The 21146-nt window shown below is 38.9% G+C and overlaps 1 protein-coding gene across 2 annotated transcripts; it reads left to right on the forward strand.

Moving 5' to 3' along the window:
• Positions 1-1536: 1536 nt before the first annotated feature.
• On the forward strand, positions 1537-20880 carry AGTR1 (angiotensin II receptor type 1). 2 transcript variants are annotated; one of them, XM_015871941.2, is made up of 3 exons: positions 1537-1707; positions 6641-6745; positions 18565-20880. In XM_015871941.2, exon 3 carries the CDS (start codon positions 18618-18620, stop codon positions 19695-19697), a length of 1080 nt encoding a protein of 359 aa, XP_015727427.1. In that variant the 5' UTR covers positions 1537-1707; positions 6641-6745; positions 18565-18617; the 3' UTR covers positions 19698-20880. The 2 variants fall into 2 exon arrangements, with proteins under 2 accessions (XP_015727427.1, XP_015727426.1); XM_015871940.2 differs by lacking the exon at positions 6641-6745 and having other exon boundaries at positions 1538-1707.
• Positions 20881-21146: the final 266 nt, after the last annotated feature.

Genomic DNA, 21146 nt, shown 5'->3' on the forward strand with positions numbered 1-21146 from the left:
CAGTTCCATCCAGTGGGGTGGACTGAGACAGAACTGTGCCTGTTACCCTAGTAATATCTGCCAGATACATCGATGCTCAGTAGAATTGTGTAATCAGTCACACATGTACAAAGAAACATTTGGATTGAATAAATGTGTCCCATGTCAGGAGACTCACATAACACAACCAATAACATATATGGGAATAAAGAGCAAACAGAGTTAGTTTAGTCGGCTTTGGGGACTGCAAAGGCCTGAGCAATACTTACTGGCAGTGGCTTCCAGTCTCCATCATAGTAAAGCTGTGAACACACACATAGTTCATCATTAGATAATATCTCAGCACAATCTCCTCAGAGAGGAAGTCAATTAAAAACTCCCCAAGCAGCAGGAGGGCAGCAAGCGGCCAATACAGACTGCTTCAATCCTGAATCCTGACTGTTGCTCTGATGAAAAGGCAGATTTTTTTCTTGACATAACACAAACAAGATGAGGGCAAAGGACTATGATGTCACTGGTGAGTTTGTGTCTTCATGATCCATCAGAGACAGCCTGGAACAATTAAAGTCATGCAATGCACCTTGGTTCTCTATCAGTACCTCTATTTCAGCAAACAGATTTTTGAAAACAAATTATAACCGGACAGTTCCCTACTGATCATTCCTGTGCTGATGTTAAAGAGCAATTACTATTCCAGCTAAAGTTGTTATTACTTCAGGATCCAAACGTGTCCTCATGATGTGCCACCTTCTAGCACTAAGACTGCTGTAGGTCCTAAATATTCCTAACCACAGCCAAGTTACACTGTCAGCTCATTCTAGGTCACTGTGTCTTCATTAAGAGTGCTATCAAAAACACACTCGCTGTACAAAAAGATTACAAAGCAATTTGCAATGTGCAGGTCTCATTGGAAGCATTAGCTCTCTCCATAATGATGGGCTGAGGACTTAGAAATAAAACGGAACCTGTGAAATGCTATTCCTAGTGAGCATATCAGCCTCAGAAACACTGCCTGGGATAGGGTGCTCCCTGTCCTGTTTACCACATCCAGGTTTAGAAAAAGAGAGAAACAAACGATCACGCACAGTCCCTTAGGAAATCCCTAGGACTTTTGCCCTAAGCGGGTTAACAGACTTATCTCCTTCCCTCTACTCCCCGAGAATTAAGTTTGACATCTATTGTATTCATATCGCAGCCTCACTTAGCGATGATCGGATCGCTTCAATGGGCTCATAGGCAGCCCGTAGAATTCTTAGAGAAACTGGAATCGGTTGCACGGCTCTCTCGGGCTCTCCTTCAGACAGCCGCGGTCAAACTCACGAACAGGCTTCCTTGGTACTGCCCACAGCCTGCCCTGCGCTGCCAGCACCCCGCACCTATCCGAGCCAAGCCGCGACTCGGCACCCCGGGCACCCCGCAGCGGGCAGGGGCGGGAGGGCTGGAGGGAGTGGGAGGGAGACGGGTCAGAAGGAGGATGCCCCGGGAGATGGGTGGGGAGAGACAGCGGGCGAGCTGGGCTGGGCTGCAACGCCCCCCTCTATAAACGAAGGGCCGGGCAGCGGAGCGAGAGGAGCGGCGCGGCCGGAGAGAGAGAGCGCCCAAGCTCAGCGAGACTTGAGAACGTCAGCCGCAGCTCGACGCCGTGCCTTGAGCCGTCGGGGCTGAATCTGCTCGCCCGTCGGCGTGCCCGTGCGGGGCTACGGCAGTGCACGGCTTCTGCCGAGCCAGGTAAGAGGGGCCCCGCCGCGGCTGTGCAGAGAGCGCCCTGCCGACAGAGCGCTGCCGGGCCCCGGGGGGCAGGAAGGTAACTGTGGCTCTTGGGGTAGAGTCGGGTCCGGCTGCGTTTGGGCATGGTTAGGATGGAGTTGGCAAAGGAAGCTCCTTATCCTGGCAAAACGCAGGCGTTTAAATCCCGCGCCCTACCTCACCATTCAAGAACAGCTTCTTAAGCTGACACGTATTTATTTTGGAGGCAGACAGACGTTCCTCACTTTCACAGCCATGCCACGTGCATGAGCTCTCCCGTCTCTGTCACCAGCCTGACGATAAAGCCACGGCACCTTCTGCCAGATGGCACGACGCGGGGCGGGCACCTCCTCACCAGCCAGGCACTCTCCAGCAGCCAGCCCTCCTAACCCCGGGCGTAGGCAGATGAGCACTTCAAGTATATTTTTAGTGTTGAAACCTGTGATGTGAGCTAATAAAAGTCACCAAAGGCAGTGCCGAGTGTTTTCTAGACTTACGCAGATATTTGTTTCTTTTCAGAAAGGAAAAAGAAATGAACAAGCCAGACAATACAACTACCACCAGTTAGCAACTAGTGCTGGTTTCATCAAAACTTAAGCAGCGTGCAGCCTCCATAACCAGACTTAGACCTCACCCTACTTCTAAACTCAGCTTTGATTCTTAAAACTGAATTCAGAATGTTCTTCAACACCAGTGGGTGAAATTCTGTAACATTTACTGACTTCTGACTCTCCATACACTAAATCAATTAAAACATCAGTTATTTACTGATATCGAAGCCCTGTATTCTTCCAAGCAAATCCAACAATTAGATCATGGTATGGACAAGCACTAGCTTTTCAGGATTTAATTTTGTTAATTTCTATATTTCTACAAACGTGCTGGAATTAATGAGTTGTGTGGCAATAAATGACAGCAGGATTCTGTCCAGAGCTTGCTACAGTAAATTTCCATCCATAAGTAGCAGTACTTGTTTTGACTTGTGTTACATAGCATGGGGCACTCTAGCAAATGCACTCAGGCAAATTACAAACCTCAAAAAAGGGATGATGTTAAAAAGGGCTTTTTGTTTATTTGGAGGCAGGGAGCAGAAGAGGGGACTGTCATACCTTTTCACCTTCATGATCCCACGCCACTAACATGATTAGATTTTTGCCTGAGCAAGAAGGACTAAGTATGGCCTGGAGCAGGTAATTACCATGGTGATCTAGAAGGGTTCTTACCGCTCTGTTTTAGTGTCTGACAAATGTTTCACACCCCTGACTGCGTCAGTCCCTTTTGCTTGTTGCCATCAGAATCTTTTATAGTATCTTTCAAAAGTATGAAGCATCTACAGGTTAAGTTTTCATTCATTTATTAAGAATTTTAACTATGTGCCTCTCCAGCAAGAATGTGGCATTTCTGTTGCTTTTCCCCTCTACTATTTAAACTACAGAGCAGAGAAATATCAGTTATTTCTGTGATGTTCTTTCTAGTTTCTGTTGCTAGACAGAGAAATAAAGAGGTTCAGTACAGTTATGGAAATCATGTTTATCATGAAATTGTTGGTCTCATTCTCCTTAGTTTAGGCAAGATAGTACATGGAAATAGTTAATTTCTGCATTGGAGGAAGGCAAAAGTAGAACTATTTCCTGCCTTATTGCTTGGAAAAAGTACCTTGCTTGGGTTGGACAGCATATGCAAAATGCAATTAGAAGTTACTGGCTTAAAATACAGTAATTGCCAGCTCGAAACCCAGTGAAGCAAGTGAGGGGGTGCTGCCTTCCTGTTTAAAATATCACAGTTCCACAACCTGCTTAGAACAAGAAGATGTAGGATTTGCACATGCTACCTACTGAATATTATTATCTTTAATTATGATTAATATCTAAAAGTATCTGGAAATGCATCTCACTTCTTTTTGCTACCAGTTGCAGTGCTGCAGAAGCTGAGGTGTGCTGAACAAAGATTGGGATTTATTTACATTTGCTAGAATAATTCTGTTGAAACCTAGGGACTGTGTTTACAGATGTGCAGTTAGGAGTCGGAAAGCCTCACATGAAATCTCAGATAGTGGGTAGTTGTGCATCTTTACTACTACTACTTCTTGTCCTGTTTTTTATAAATCAATACATCTAGGGAGTCTACTTGCACTTCCTGTGGTTCTTCACTACAGTTTTGCTTACTGATCAGGTAGATTAAAGCTGCCATGAACTAAAAACTCAAATTAAACTGTCTCTGTTAAACTTTCCATAAATTACTTGATCACTTTCTCTCCTTATCCTTGGACCTTCCTGTTGTCCAGACAGCACTTCTAGTGTCACCAGGAGTATTCATAAACTGCCTTGGGACCATTGCTGCCCAAGTCTTAGAGCATCTAAGCACACTGTGAGAACCATCCAGTTGTTTCTTAACGGCTGGCACATCTCTGTGTCCAACACTTCAACTGTCCTTTTCTCTCCTGGGAGCTTCATAAAAGTATAAGTTCTGCCATAAGTTGGATAGTACACATGGATATTTGTGCACTATTTAAATCAACTACTATGACTCTCTCTACTTGGTTGATGTTGTGCTTTTTTTTATTTTATTTTTCTATTTTATTTTTTTTCCAATACGAAATGAAATAAAAATTGTATCTGAATATATTACACATAAAGTTGAACTGGGGAAATGGGTTATTAAGGGTAAAACTACTCTGGCAGTCCACCCTTTGGCAAGAATATTCACAACCAAGCAACATAACCCCTCTGGCAACCAAAATACTAACCTAAGGAGGTCTGAACAACAACAGCAGTCCCGACACCCAAAGCTATAATGAAGGGAGCTCAGGCATGTACATGAAACAGCACATACAAAATGGTGACTGCTTATTTAGTGGGGAATTGGATGATACCTATTCCAACAAATGACAGAGCAAAAAGGAAAAGAGGAAGTGAAATGTTAATCAGCATATTAATTCATCCTGATTCCGGTGCAAGCTAAAGCTTAATTGCACATCAGACTCCTTGCAAATTCTTACACCTTCATTTTAAACCATCACCTCTCTCCAGAGAGTATAATCTCAAAATCCTTTCAGACTTGCAAGCTTGGTAAGGCTTACAGTTGTGAGAGCTGGAACAAGGTATAGCCCAGTCACTACAGGTCCACAGCAGTCTTTTTGTGTTGTTTAGCAAAATCTCCAGCCTTTCAGTAACCTTATTGCCACTTTTAAGCCTTATCTGGCATACTGCTGATGTCTGCACCTCATGTTCTCAGCTGTGCAACAGTTCTATTAGAAATGCACTGGCCCTTTGCACTCACATTGTGTTCTGCCATATGTTCCTCTGAAATACTAATTAGCAATTTTGCTGCATTATTGGGTAGTAGTTCTGATTTTCTGACAGTTTCTCCTTAAGGAAGCTATACTGTTTTTAATAAATCTGCCTCTGTATGGCTAGGATCAAGTCTGAGAACCTAGGAGAAGGAAGTGTGCAAAATATCATAGAGGAGTATTTTGTAGAATTCTGAAGACAAATGGAAAATATGTATTGCTTATCAAAAGAAGGGGGAGATAATGGAAGACATTTTCTTCTTTCTTTCTCTTGTATGGTTAGCGTACATCATGCTAACAGGAGTAAAGGGGTTGCACTTAGAATTGAACCTAGTTAGTTATGAAGACATTTGTTACCTCGATCTGGTAACCTGGAAAGTCAAGTCCCTTTGTGAATGTGTATCGACGGCCCCGACCAAGTCACAGCTGTTTGTTACACCATTATGGTGAGCGGTAAAATGGCGTTTATTGGAATGTGAGGGTCCCTTATATAGGTATCCAGTTTCATCCTTATCTTTTTTACATATGCATGACCCAGCAGGGGAGGGCCTATCACGTTACATCCCGAGGGTCCGATTTCGCCTAATACAACAGACATGTGGACTGGTTACACTTTAAAGGTATAATATTTTACGGGTGAATCAGTAAGCAGTTCTAGTATTACAGTTTTACACAAAGTTGAACACGTTGCATGTAGACACTAGCTCAGATACATTAGAAAGTTTTAAATAAACACAGAAGGATTTACACTTCAAATATAAAGGTGTACGGATCTCACACAGGAGGTCCAAACACTGCACCCTGAAGACCAAAAGGTTCAAGCGAAGCTGCTTTTCCATACTCTTACTATTGCACAGAAGGTTACTAATCTTGGTATCATTTTGTGCCTCCTCCTTCTGGTTTTAAAAACCCTGCAGTGAAAGCAAGTCAGTAAGCTTTTGCTAACCACAGTATTTAAGTTCAATTTCTATCAACAAATTTGTCACTTAAAATCACTTTCAGCAATGAAGTCATTGTACTCAGATCATTTATACCACATTGTATGCCATCTTCTAAAACTTATCCTTCACCCCACCCAACCCCCCTCCTCGTCCCCCCCCCCAAAAAGCACAGATGTTATCTAGAAGAATATGTCATTTTTTGAACATTTTGGGGAATTTAACAAATCTGACAAATAAGCACATGAAGTTATGATATCTGCACATTTTCTTACCTGCACTGTAACAAGCAAGTGAAAAGAGGTTATCTGAACTGTAAATCCTAACAGCTGTGATTGTTTGAGACAAAGTGCACATGAAATAAAATAGCTGGTCTAATGATTTACTGACTTATCCTCAGATAAATGATGGATTAGACTAAAATTACTTGGAGCTTTCAACTGAATTGCAAGTAAGGGTAGGAAAATACCATGCTTAGAATGACATGCTGTTAACTATTCTGTGTCGCACCATCATCTGAAGGAACTACAGATTTGGGGCTGTTAGGCCTCTTTTACAATTTTCATTCTATTTGGTTTTTGCTTGATAGCAAAACCGTCCAGGTATCCACTACATAACAACACTGGCTAGAATTCTTGGTTACTATTTGTGGTGCTTTTATTGTAGTTGAGTAGCATTTCTCTTATAGGCACAGAAAATGGGTAATAACTGAAGACTACCTCTCAGCAGGAAAGTGAGATCAGATTGGCAACAAATGGCATGACTGAAGACAAAAAGCCAGCTTCAGCACAAGGTAACATTGGCAGTATCTAAAGAAACCGGTACTGAATTTGGGCAGAGCCAATGCTTAGACAGTATTTCACTGTCTGAGATAAAGGCTAATATTAGAGTTAAGGCCAGAACAAAGAGTGATTTAACCAAATGCCTGTTTTCAGCTAAATCATCTGTTCCTTTATTTCTGGGTCATATCAATTTGCCAAATTCTGATCAATAGTTGGATAATGGAGTCTAATACTCAGTAGATGAAGAACAGGAACAAAAAATACAAAATAAAACAGCATTCCTGAGTCCTCTCCAATTTCTGAAGATTGAGAGTGTTACACCAAATGTGCCTCAGCATTTTTAGCTCAGAGGGACTCGTGCAAATAGTAAAACATTCCAGAAAACCACTGAACAGCTGTACTTTTATGCTGGGGGGCTTACGCAAGGGAGAAAAATGCACGAGCTGACTTCCCTAAAAATGTTCTGTTGGCAGTTATCCTCAATTTAACCCTCCTTTAGGATCATCACAGCCTGGGCAGACCCTTTGCTCAAAGCAGCCGGCACGTAACATACAAAGATGCAGACTGAACTGCTTTATCTAGAAACCATGCATGCCCCTTTCAATATAACTTTATAAGACTCGTGTCTCCTCATTTTTCTTCACAGAAATTGTTTTTTGGCTTTTCTCCTTTCCCCCCTAATCCTGTAACCTCAAACTAAATGTTTATACAGTTTTCCTTTCTTCCCTATGAACCCAAGAGTGAGTCAACTACTACTCTTGGTAGCTGCCCAGAAGTTTCTCCCTTCTCAGGTACTGTATTTCAAGTGGGTTTGGAAAACACTTGTTTTCTAAGTAGGACTGTAACTCTTCTGCTAGTTTCTTCTCTGTCTTACTATTGGCTTTGTTAACTAGCCAACAGCAGCTTAGCATAGGATAGTTGCAGTTTTTCCTCAAAATCTAGCTTTTATTTGGGTAAAAAAACAAAACAAAACAAAAACAAACAACAACAATATTTACATATATGCTTTCCAAAAAAACTCTTTTAAACAGGGCTTAAAAATATTTGGAGTGCAAGTACATTGTTATCATGCTGCACCAAGAGTTCTTATGCATATCATCAGGAAAAAAGTCACATCAGTGCAGGACAAGCATATATTCCTCACATCAATCAATAGTTTTCCTAGCAGTGAAGTAGAGCTACTGTGGCACCTTTTGGAGTGCACTGTGCTACCCTTCTCAGTTATGTCTGCTTGAGAAACAAGAGTGCATTTTACTCAGGGTGCAATGATTCACAGCATATGAGCTTACCTTTGTGGCTTTTCTGTTTGTTTGTCATTAATGGACTTGTTGTTTATTTTTATCGAGTTTGCATTACGTGGGGATGGGAAAGCAGGGTAGAGCAATTAATTTTGTTTTAAAAACAAATGAATAAATTTTACATTGAGGGGGGAAAAAAAAAGAACAGGAAACGAGCTATACACATTTGGCAGAACATCTATTTTGCTATCATTCCATTAAGTGTGCAGCTTTCCAGACAAAGCACTAGGGATCACAGTATCTGTTCTTTTCCTGGGCAGTAACATCTTCCACACTGCTTTAAATTAAGGTATCCTTATCTGAGCTTCCATTCTTTGATTAACCCCTTAACACCTTTGTATTCCAACTGACTTGATAAAAGAAAATCACAGATGCATTGCCTATCTTTATGTTTGGCTGCTCATCAGATTTTCTCCTAGTCCCCCTAACAGGATTTTTGTTTAAGTGAAAGCACAACTGGCCTCTATGTTCTCCATGTTATACTTACTAACAGCTACAATGCCACTAATTTCTCTTGGGCTTAGCTGTATTACCATTTTAAAAGATTTTTTTTGGGGGGGAAAGGGTCTGAATAACTCTTGTACTTCAACAGTTACCCATACTGTTTTCTTTCCTTTCTGCCTTTGGTTTCCTTTTTTCTGACCCTAATGAGGTATTCATTAAGAAGCCTCCATGCTGATCCTTTGCTTTTAATCTTTTAACTTTTCCCTCCAGGCTGTTACTAACATTTTCATTTAAGGAAAAAAAGAGTCTTTTCTGAGGCAGACTGCCATAGTGCAGTATTTTCCCACCATAAGAATATCTAAATTAATTCTATAACAAAAATAATCAAGTGTCTCAATCAGACCCAGTGAACCAAGTCCTGTTATGCAGGGCTGAATTATGACACATGGAAAACAAAGCTTCTTTTGAACATGGGCGTTGAAATCTAACATTCATTTCCTTACACAGAAATTCACAATACTCTTGCTTTTTGCTTTAGAACTTCTCCAGTAAGACAAACACTATTTTTCACAATGAAGTCAAAACAAAAAATGCTCAGCATAAGATTTGTTTTTCCCCAGAGCCATAATGCCTTGACTAGCAGGAAGTTTGATAGGAGGCACCAGCCACCTTACTAAGAATGCAGCGCTATACTGGCTAACATGGAAGTTTTGACTAATATGACAAGGTGCTTTAGTGACTTTGATATGTTTTTGTCCACATATGAATGCTGCATCTGCATGAATGATTCTTTTTCAGCTAATGTTTTCACTACTAAAATTTATCAGTCACTTTAACCACTGGTGATAGGTGAGAAGCAGGAGTGCAGTTCATTAGAGCTTCATAGTGAAGGAAAGTCTTTTTAGATAACTGCACATTTTTTTTTCATCTCTCCCACTTTGACAGCTGTTGCTGCAGATCAAAATGTTGGTATTGCTCTGCACAGTGCATTTCTCAAACTTGAGAAGTTTCCTCTAGCATATTCTTCATTAATTTACATTTTTATATATATTTATATGTATTTCCTACAGTTTTAGGTGAAAATAGTAGAACTACAAAGTACAGTCTGCAGACAGGACTGTGTGTTAGACATAAATAGCTCTTAGATTCCCCCAAGGCTCCACCCAGATTTAGCTTAATGACAGGAAGAAGTCTATTTGAAGATGAATGTATATAAGGCCTCACACACAGCACAGTATTTCCATACTGGTCAGATGTTGCTCTACAAATTTATGCATGTAAACTCCAGTAGCACATTACTGTTTTACCAGAAAGTACAGAAATGCAGTTCCATCACTTTTGCCACAGGATCCTTGATATGTTTAGACTCCACATTACTTTTGTTTTCAAGAAGTTTTAAAGGTTTGCAGTGAGAATATTGTGCTGTCACCAGACTAGCCTGACTGCTACTATTACAATGCAAGTTTGTTGCCTTTCATTCCTCAGTTCCATAAAGGTAGGCATGCAAGTGCCATGCCAGGTCCAGTTCTGGCCATAGCAATACTTGGAATAACTGGTACCTCTAAGTTGTACTTTGAGCTGCAAGTGTTGTCTTTATATATTCAAGCATTGTTAAAAAGAGATCTTCGATCTTCAGGCTAAACTGGTAGGTATCTCTATGCTGTTCATAACATTGTCTCATCCTCCAGCAACAGTACTTCCTTTTAGAAGAGGGCATAAGTGCTTTCAGCAGTACATTCTTACTTCAATAAATCCTCCCCCACCTTGTCTCTCGAAAGCCTTTTTAATGTAAGGCTGAAACCTGGAATCTGAATCAAGCCAAGAATTAATAACAGATCCCTTATGCCTCAGGTTGGCAGAGTTCACTGTAGAAGTTTATAGTTCATTCTCTATGGAAATAATGATGCTAATAGATGCGTGGTGTTAGGTGTCCAGAAGCTCCATTTGCATAGTATGTGCACTGCTGTGCAATTAAAAAAAAATACTTTAAAACTTCTTATTCATGGAACTAAGCTATCAAAATAGAAACTTAAAATTCATCAAGTTATTTCACTTGCTCTTAACAAACCTGAATTTGATTTCTGTCTTTTATTAAAAATAATCACATGGGGCACACTATATTTTATATAGGCAATTCTGGCTGCAATAAAGGAAATGTGTTAATCCACTCATTTACTATCATTTGGAGAAAGTAACCGTGCATCACGTAACCTTTCATGGCTCAAACTAATCTCACTTTTATTCGTTCTGGGACTCGATGGCTTCATTCTTGTTAACTGTGGACTCTTTGGGGTACTTCCAAATACCCTAAGGGTACTACATAACGAGACATCACATCTGAAATTATGAATGTGCACTGAACTGTATGTTTAGAAAAAAACAGCATCTTACGTTGCCCTTAAAAAGTTTTTACAGGTTAATGTTGAAAATCTCAGAAGTTCTAGAACTGCTGTGATTTGAAAGACATTTCTCTTTCTGGTATTGTGCAATAAATGGGGCTGTTAAAAAAAAAAAAGAGAGAGAGAGAGAGAGAGAGAGGATCTGATAAGTCCCTGATAAGTAATCTTTAGGTCTGCATACTGATTATAAATGTTTTTTCCTCTCTCCTTGTTTGTCAAATATCTTCCTTTCTGGTAATATTAACTGATAGAATAGAGATGCAATAATAATAATAATAATAATAATAATAATAATAATAATAATAATAATAATAATAATAACAATAACAATAATAATAAATAACCTATGCTGATGAGTAAGGATAATTTATGGCCTCATTTTGATTCTAATTTCAAACACCATCTTCTCCGAAGCGTTGCCTTTTAATGTTTAGTTTAAGGACACTGAACTATAAGTCTTAAGCTAAGAATTTATTTTACATTCTCATTTTATTTATTTTTTCAATTTAAAGTTATTGCTGTATGGGTAACTTTACATCTCTATCACTTAAGTATTATATGCATTGTATTTCCTTAAGTCATTCTAAACACCAGAGAGTCTGTAATACATTGTTACAGCCTTGGTCAAAGAATGAAAACAGATTGCTCTCAAGAATAAACAAGTAAAGGAAGAGACCAGAAAGTTACATGGAAAACTGTAAGCTACCCAGAAGACTGGGTACACCGTCAAGCCAGAACCACTGATCTATAAAACCTCCACATCACCAAAATTTCCCAAGAGGTTAGATAAACAAACACAGTGCATGCTGAGAATGGTTAGTCCTTCAGTACTTTGGAGCGCACATCTACACTTATTGAACCTAAGAATAGTTTTCCTCCCATTAACAGCAGGGAAAACTTCATGCTTACATATTAAAAACTCCCAGAGAACAATGCTTACTGCTAAGCCCAGAACTAGGAGACCAGAAAAATGAAGTCTATGAACTAAAATACTTACTAAAAGTCAGTTACTCTACTTTTGGCTATCGATAATTAATGATCTGTGGATTAGTCAACAAACTTCTTTTAAAAACAACCTTATAATTACCATGCTAGTGTTGTAGTGACGTTGAGAAATTATAGTGAAGTTAAGCAATTCTTCCTTGGCTCTAATATAGGTGAATACAACTTTATAGAAATATGTACATCAGGATTTCCCAACTTTTGGGAAAACAAAACAAAACCAACAGATGAAGAGGGAATTAGTAGTTAAAACTGTTGCCAAAGAACTGAATTGCATGAGTAAGTATTTCCAGTGTTCCTGGACCCTGTGAGTACTATGAGAGTACGTGAAAAAGTTGTCCAAGCTTTTACTTCCCCTGCAGCTAACAGCAACATCTGTGATGTTAATACAGTGTAAGCTGTTGGAAAGGGCATCCAGAAGGTTTGTCACATATTACATAGCAGTATTTCTAAATGCTTAATAATACCACAAAGCTTTAATAGAGATGTTGCTTTTCTAAAGCCAGTATTTTTCTGTTTTAAGAGTCCTTCAATTGTAAGGACTCAAACTGGATCATAGTGTCTTAGAACTAGAACAAGTCTCTTGCACTCCATGCAGAACATGTTACTTTTCTCAACTGCCTTCAAAACTGTGGGGATTAACAGAAGACTCTTAGGGCTGCCTAAGAACAAAAGCTGCAGAGACAAGACTTGCCCTCTGGGTTGTTCCATCCCTCCTTCAAACAAAGGTGGTCAGAAGGTTCTCTGGTAATATAGTGTACCAATGTGGAGCTATTGTAGACACAATTGATTGAGGCCTTGAAGCATTTTACAGGTTCTAGATACCTTAGAATCACAGCTTACTTTGTAATACAGGTGGCTGTCTTCAAATGGGAAAATGTCTCAAAAAATATATTCATATATCTTCTCTCAATAGCTATATATATAGAAGGCTTTATTCATAACCCCACAGACACATAAATTAATGGTTTAAACATTGGCATTTATGCCAGCTTTTCTAACATCCATTTCTAACACACAATGCTGAAGTGTGCAATCAGGAGATGATTTTTATTTGAAGTTTGTGGTAGAACTTTGTTTTATATTTATGTCTTGAATAATCTTGAAGATGATATTTTGAAAACTGGTGACACTTGAATATGAAATAATTACTTTTAAATAGGAAACATGGACCTCTAGTGGTCAAAAGATATACTAGTTAAATTTCAAAGCTGTTCAAATATCACTGTGCTTAGCTGTGTTATTTTCCTTCACATTTTCCTGCTCCGTAACACAAAACAACACATTCAAAGTAGCATCCTCCTGCCTGATTCCTCTATTCACTCAATCCTCAAACATAGCTGTTTCCAGATGAAAACATCTTTTTACCTGCCTTTTTCTTCTATAAAATTTGTCTAAAATTGAATAAAGTTGAAAGATAGCTGGGAAGCAAAGGGAAACTTAATGAGAGTAGCCTCTGAAAACAGATGCTCATTCTTTTCAGCATAAATTATGAAAGCCATCATACAGAAGGACAGACTCTTGAAATGTGCAAGAAGAAATAAATACAGAAAAGTTCTTACAGAGAAGGTCAGAGTAGATAAACAATTTCTGTTTACGTGGTAGAAATAACTGGTCTTCTGCTAGCTAAAAAACAGGTGATTAACAGTTTAGAGTTTTAAGGAAACAAATCCTGTGAAGATCATTGACAGTTTATGAATCACTTACATAATGCTAGCATAAAGTTGACCAGCTCCAGCAAGGAGACAACATGAAGAATCTACATATAAAAAAGGTATTTTATTCTTAAGTATACTTTATATATGTATATACACACATATATATTTAAAGACTGCCAAGTGAATAGCAGTATACCTCACCTTTATGTGATTCGAAGCAGCAGTTGTTAAAATAATAAAGCACAAGTAAAAGTTTAATTGCTTCGTGTTAAGATAGCATAAGCAAAACAAGTTAATTAAAATTTATTTCAGATTAGTGTCCCACTGCTGCAAAACACATGAATATGGATGACACTCCACCTACCTTATGGAATAAGTAAGAGTAATAATTGAGTGCAGTATGATTACTGGAAATATATTACCATAGGTAGTACAAATACACATTTATACAGTTTTTTTTCCTTCAAAAGTACCAGAGTGTACTTCTGAGGCAAAAAGTTAGGTACCTCACTATGATTCAGGCACGTAGTAAAAGTAAGCACAAAAAAATTGACAGCAATTTCAATGGAATGGCAGTTGCTTCATGCAGAACTGAATAGGAGGACAGCTGTGCAGAGGCCAGGTACAAGGTTCTGTAGATTCTACTTGTTCTCATATTGAATCACTGTTTGTTCCAAAACTGCAAAAGCAACACCCAACATGACAGTTACAAATATGGATCTTTTGAAGCTTCCTTCTACTTTTGCTAATCCTAAGTCAGTGCACAGACAGGGCTCCAGTTCCACACCTGCCTGCTGCAGTTACATTTCAGCAGTATGTTGGCTCTTTGTCACTCACCATGAAGTCAGACACTGACCTCTGTGGAAGATAGTGGCAGTGAAGAAATGAGGCCTGGGCACACTGCAAGGCCACGATAGTGTTGTCACTTTCCTAAGTGTTTGCATTGTTTTCACCCTTCCCAATTCATGTATCAACTGTAGACTAAAAATACTTTGTTAAGCTATGAGCGAGGAAAACTGACTGTTAGAAGCAGCAACAAAAGTAAGAGCTAGGAGAAGAATAAATGTGCAGCTTTGCAGAATGTCCAGCCTCTTCACGCTGGTCACATTTGTTAAAGGGCTCCCAAACAATTGTCCTTCCCCCAGCTCTGGAGAATGGATTTATGATTACATGAGCTCAGGTTTTCTGCAAGATTATTTCTTAGAGAGACAGGAACTGCACTCAATTTGTTTCGTATGTTCATTTATCTTCTAAATCCATATTTGTTAAACAGTAATTCTTTTCTTTGGATGGATTCCTACTCCATTTGGTGTAGGCTATTTGTGGAATATAAGTTTGGTACTGTTCAGGGGCTCCAGGAAGGCAAGGAAGAGGCTGAGGTAGGCATGTGAAGTGGAAAAGAAAATACATTTATTTTTTAAAATACTGGAAAACAAGGGGGTTGCAATGCTGGGTAGGAAAGAAAACAAACACAGTGAGGTGAAGCATTTAGGAAGCATCATTATTTTCTCAGCAATTAGAAAAAGAATACAAGAAATTAGGAAAGGAGGGGGAGCTAAACTCTCAAGATAGAGGGGAAAAAGCTCAAACCACAGGAAAATAAACACAGTTCAATATTGAACATACTGTTCCAAACATTTTACAGCCTATTCTCCCTGTGTAATAATTTTATATAAAATTAGAATGCATCATCCTCCAACATGGTAATATCATCTCATTCATGAGAAAAGTAAATAATCAACCTACCATCAGAAGAAAAAAAAACCCACCACATTTCCTAATGGTGGCAGGTTTGTTCAGTCAGAGTTTATTTAGTTTGTGTCAAGGCAAATATTAAAAACACATTACTTTTGTTTTAAAACTGACTTGTGACATCTGTTTACCTATTTATATCTGATGAAGTTCTCACAGAAAGCCACAGTCAGTGTGATCTTATCTTTCAGCAGGTAGAGTGCTGTTTACCTTGTGTGGGCCTAGCATTCCTTGTTTCGACAGGCAGTTTAATTAGGACGCATGTTCACCCAATAGAAGCAATGAGTGGAGTGGTAAATAATAGTTGGTACAGCAGTCTGAAGCATTTCATTATCAGTGACTCATTATAATCATTGTAATTAAAACAAATAAAAGGTCAAACAGGACAGTAGCATGCAACAGGGGTTTGCTGCTCACCAGATAATTTGCTCTAAGATTGATGTTGCCACGCCATTCACAATCACATCGATTCAGTCTTTGTAGAAAAAGCTCCTTGTGTATCAGCTTTCAAATGATTCAATTATCATTATGTTAACTCAGGTCATTCAAGATGCTTTAAATGGAATTATCTGTGTAGACAATATCAATACTTGCATTTAAGTAGACAGTGGTTTAATCTGCTGAGGTGAATTTTAAGAGAAGAGAGTTGCACTAATCACTATTTCTGCAACACCTTTAAGCAGTCTGTAATACTTCTTACGTGGAAGTATCTGCTTATATAAAGTGTTTATAACCATTCATCTAGTCTTGGAGAAAGGTCTTGTTCAAGCCTTAACTGGGTCCTGCATACTATACTGCAGACCTGGTTTGCAACGCTGACTTCAGTTTCATAGTGCTAATTTTGGGCTATTATCTCAATGGGTAAATAAGCAAAGGATACAGAATCACAAAATTATTTGGGATGGAAGAAACCTTTAAAATCATCTAGTTCCAACCCCCCTGCTACAGGCAGGGATTCCTTTCTCTAGACCAGGCTGCTCAAAGCCCCATTCTCTACCTGTGGTAATGAACTGAGCACACAGCACCAGCTGTAGGTGGGACAAGGTACATCTTGCCAGACTATGATGCTGCAGAATCTATCATTTACTGTCAACCACTTCCACAACCAAGGGCTGAGATAAGAGGATTTATCTTGCAGTCTTTTTTATGTTGGTGCTCCCTGTTCTATGGGTAGGATGACCTTCCACATAACCAGACACCAGGTACTGTGGATATGGTGCAGTGAGAGCCAGCAAGATGAGCACAAATTGCCGTATGTGATCAGACTGGAGTACATATGTGTAACGTCAGATATATTTGCTTAACTTTTTAATGTCTTAAGCATGGTAGAAAAGGGTAATGTCATTTTGAAGCATCAAGACTATAATTCACTGCAAAAATTGCTGAGCCTGGTAGGTATTCCATTATGTATCTTGACAAACGGTTTGCCATTCACTGGAATTAACTAGATATTCCAATATCCAGAAATATCAAGGACCTACATCCTGAGATTGTCCCATCTGATGTATTGAATCAACTTACTAATGCAGACCTTACAAGAGAACACTAGCTAAGGAGGAAACAGGAAAAAAGAAAGAAAAAAAAGAGAGAGTATTAGAAGATAATAAAGTGAGGGCCAAAGAGAGACATGCTCAATTGGTACTGACTGCAAACCACATTCTGTGTTCAGTGCAAGGTTTTTCCCCAAATTTCCTGTATGGGCTTTACAGAAGTGTATTTATGCCTCACTTTCCTGTTAAAAACAAAGATGAAAAAGTCAACTATTTAGGGATAAGATTTGTCTCCTAACTGGAGCACATCAGTTACTTAATACAGTAGCATGCTGCCTTTAAGAGAAACAGAATGGCTTGGTTTGAAAGAACCTTATAGATCATCTAGTTCCAGCCCTCCTGCCACAGGCTGCATTACCACCCATTAAATTGGGGCACTACATCAGGTTGCCCAGGGCCCCACACAACCCACCCTTGAACATCAGTGCTAGCAATGAAAATAATGAGCAACTGCCTCCTTAACAACAGAGCCAACGCTACTGAAAGACCAGGTATCTTTCTGAATATATACTCTTTATACAAAAGCAGCTTTAAGGGTTTTTTGTTTGCTCTAAAGCTAGTATATTTCCCTTAATCTTGTTTTCAGGCAGCACAGACTGGGTTGGGCTGGCAGCTGTCAGGATCCTGCATACAGCAATAAAAATTACTCTGCTATAATAACTATTGATTTTCATGTGTATTTTTTTTATGCTTCCTTTTTTTTTTTTTTTTTTGTGAGCAAAGACTGGCTGTTTATTCTCTGTGGAAAAGTTTTAGTATCAGACTCACAGCTAGAGTCATAAATCATTAATAAGGAAATTAGTCCTGCGAAACACACAAGCCCTGGCAAACCAAATGAGTGCCATATTCACATAATTTCCATAGAGTTAATGTTGACTAGAAGTATTTTTCTTACTCTAAGACTATGACTTCAACTCTTTGGCACATTAGTTAGTAGTGTGAATTGTGCTTCCTCTAACATCCTTAGGCTCTATTTCTGCAGTTACTAATTTACACCAAAGAGGCACAAGCTGGATTTGCACAGATTTGGTTCTTGGTCATAGTTCGAAATCATAGTTCTAAGCCAGACAGGATCTCAGTAGCTTCTGAATATTTAAGGTCCAACAGAAGACTATTCACATCAGAGATCAAAATAAGAACTCTTATCTGAATTCATTTCTTTATTTGTACTTGTTTTTCTGTACATAGTAAAATGGTCAATTTAGGCATTTTTATTATTATTTATTGCTTAAGTTACATACTCCATGGTTCACTTCCTGTAGAGTCAGGACAAAGCTCCTGCTATAGGAATTGTAGCAAGGCTTTAATATATAATCTAGTTTTTTACTCCAAATCAGCAGAGAGCAAAGTAAAAGAACCTGCTCTGCTTGTTCCATCTGCCTGCCTTCCAAAGAAAAATGATTCAACAGATTCACGTGTTTCCATTGCTCTCCATTTAAGTTTTTCAGGAAGAGTAGTGATTGATAATGGGGCACCTACTCCCCAGTTTTCAACTGAAAGTCATAGACAGAAATCAGTTAATGAAAAGCAGATTATTTGCTGACTAATTCATGTCTTATGAGTAAGAAATGGAATTTGGTACAATAATTTGTATCCCCAGTTAAACAGAAAATCTTGAGATTTAGTTGAAACTTAAAAAAAACAAAACAAAACAAACAACAATAAAAACCACCTAAATTCCTCATGAACTAATTTTACTTCCCCTTTTTGCCCCCCTCTCCTCACAGGTTTGATCTTCACATTTTTTCCCTGAAACAAGGCCACAGCAGAAGAGATCAAGATGGTCCCAAACTATTCTACTGAAGAAACTGTTAAGAGAATTCACGTTGACTGTCCTGTTTCAGGAAGGCACAGTTACATCTACATTATGGTTCCAACTGTTTACAGTATCATCTTCATCATAGGCATATTTGGGAACAGCCTGGTCGTTATTGTCATTTACTGCTATATGAAATTAAAAACAGTGGCCAGCATCTTTCTACTAAACCTGGCACTGGCTGATCTGTGCTTTTTAATAACTCTGCCACTCTGGGCAGCCTACACGGCCATGGAGTACCAGTGGCCTTTTGGCAACTGTTTATGCAAGCTAGCATCAGCAGGAATAAGTTTCAATTTGTATGCCAGCGTGTTCCTACTCACATGCCTTAGTATCGACCGCTATCTGGCCATAGTACATCCAGTGAAGTCACGAATCCGGCGTACCATGTTTGTTGCCAGAGTAACCTGCATTGTCATCTGGCTCCTTGCTGGTGTGGCCAGTTTACCTGTCATCATTCACCGTAATATATTTTTCGCAGAGAACTTGAACATGACAGTCTGTGGCTTTCGATATGACAACAATAACACAACATTGAGGGTTGGGTTAGGTTTATCCAAGAACTTACTGGGATTTTTAATCCCTTTTCTCATCATACTAACAAGCTACACCCTAATTTGGAAGACCCTGAAGAAGGCATATCAAATTCAAAGAAATAAGACCAGAAATGATGATATTTTTAAGATGATTGTGGCTATAGTATTTTTCTTCTTCTTCTCCTGGATTCCTCACCAAGTATTCACTTTTCTGGATGTGTTAATTCAATTACATGTAATAACAGACTGCAAAATCACTGATATTGTGGATACAGCTATGCCCTTCACTATTTGCATCGCTTACTTTAACAATTGTTTGAATCCTTTTTTTTATGTTTTCTTTGGAAAAAACTTTAAAAAATACTTCCTTCAGCTAATAAAATACATTCCACCAAATGTCAGCACACATCCAAGTCTCACTACAAAAATGAGCTCCCTCTCATATCGACCACCAGAAAATATACGCTTGCCCACTAAAAAGCCTGCTGGGTCTCTTGACACTGAGTGATGTGTTACGCTGTACGCTTTTTATCTGAACAAGGTTGCGAACGAAGCAGCATGAATGACAAAATCCATCTGCAGTCCCAGACATCACAGCTTACTGCTCGTTATAGAAAAATTAAATCACGTCAGCAAAATCACACTACAAAGATTTAGCAGTGGCCTTCTATTTTACATTGTGCAGAGGACTGCCTGATTTTCACTTTGTTTTACTTTGTTGAAAGCAGCATAAATGGTAGGACAGGTGCATCAGAGTTTGTCAGCATTCTGCCATTTACTCAAAACTACAGATGATCACTGAACTTAAAGGAAAAGCTTTTGTAAGCGACATGAATTACGAAGAAACTGTTTTGCACATGTGAGCCAAGTTTCACCAAGTTTCGTTTCAGACCCTGATGGAAAGACACTGCTTGGTTTGGGGTTTGTGGGTTTGTTGTTGTTATTTTGGAGGTTGTTTGTTGTTCTTTTTTAATAAGTCATTTGTCATTGTATTTATAACTTGTTTTTCAAATATATACTTTATCTACAGGCCCAATTTTAAATTGAAATTGAAATTTAAGGACCATGACATTGGTCTCATTCTGATTTATGCTACTATTTTCCATTTTTAAATAGCAAAATTTCATAATATATGCAATAAAAATGCAGGTTTATTTATTAAATATAGAATAAATATATTTTTAGATTTATACTTCTAATTAGAGATTTCAAACATTTCTTCAAATACATTTATCCCAGTGGGTATTTTTATACTAGTAATATATATACATATATATATCCACACAGACACACAAATAGGGGTTCCTCACATTTCTCCATGGTATGCCATGCTGACTGAAGAACACTATTTATGGAATGGGCTAACTCCATGCTTTATGCAGCTGTTTGAAAACAGAAGTTGTAGGACAGAATTGATCAGAAGCCTTCAAGCTATTTTTGTAGAATAACCAAAGTAATCTATGAGAGAACTACCAACTAATGAGATCCATTCAGTGTTACAGAATTCTTAGACATTTAAGCTCAGACTCTGACAAAAGCATTGTGATGCTTTTAGTCATAACACTAAACAAGCAGGACCAAACTTTGTCCTTAGCATTTACTTTATTGCTCTTCACTTATCACAGAATCACAGAATTGTAGGGGTTGGAAGAGACCTCTAGAGATCATCAAGTCCAATCCCCCTGCCAAAGCAGGCTCCCTACACCATGTCACACAGGTAGGCGTCCAGGCGGGTCTTAAATATCTCCAGAGAAGGAGACTCCACCACCTCCCTGGGCAGCCTGTTCCAGTGCTCTGTCACCCTCACTGTAAAGAAGTTCTTCCGCACATTCGTGCAGAACTTCCTATGCTGTACTTTCATCCCATTACCCCTAGTCCTATCCCCACGCACTACTGAAAAGAGACCAGACTCACCACTATGGCTCTCACACTTCAGGTATTTATAAACCTGAATAAA

The sequence above is a fragment of the Coturnix japonica genome, chromosome 9, assembly GCF_001577835.2.
Source record: "Coturnix japonica isolate 7356 chromosome 9, Coturnix japonica 2.1, whole genome shotgun sequence".
Taxonomy (NCBI): Eukaryota; Metazoa; Chordata; class Aves; order Galliformes; family Phasianidae; genus Coturnix; species Coturnix japonica.

Bases quoted from the DNA above. Each gene is read 5' to 3' on its own strand.
- AGTR1 (XM_015871941.2), top strand. From the start codon at position 18,618: ATGGTCCCAAACTATTCTACTGAAGAAACTGTTAAGAGAATTCACGTT.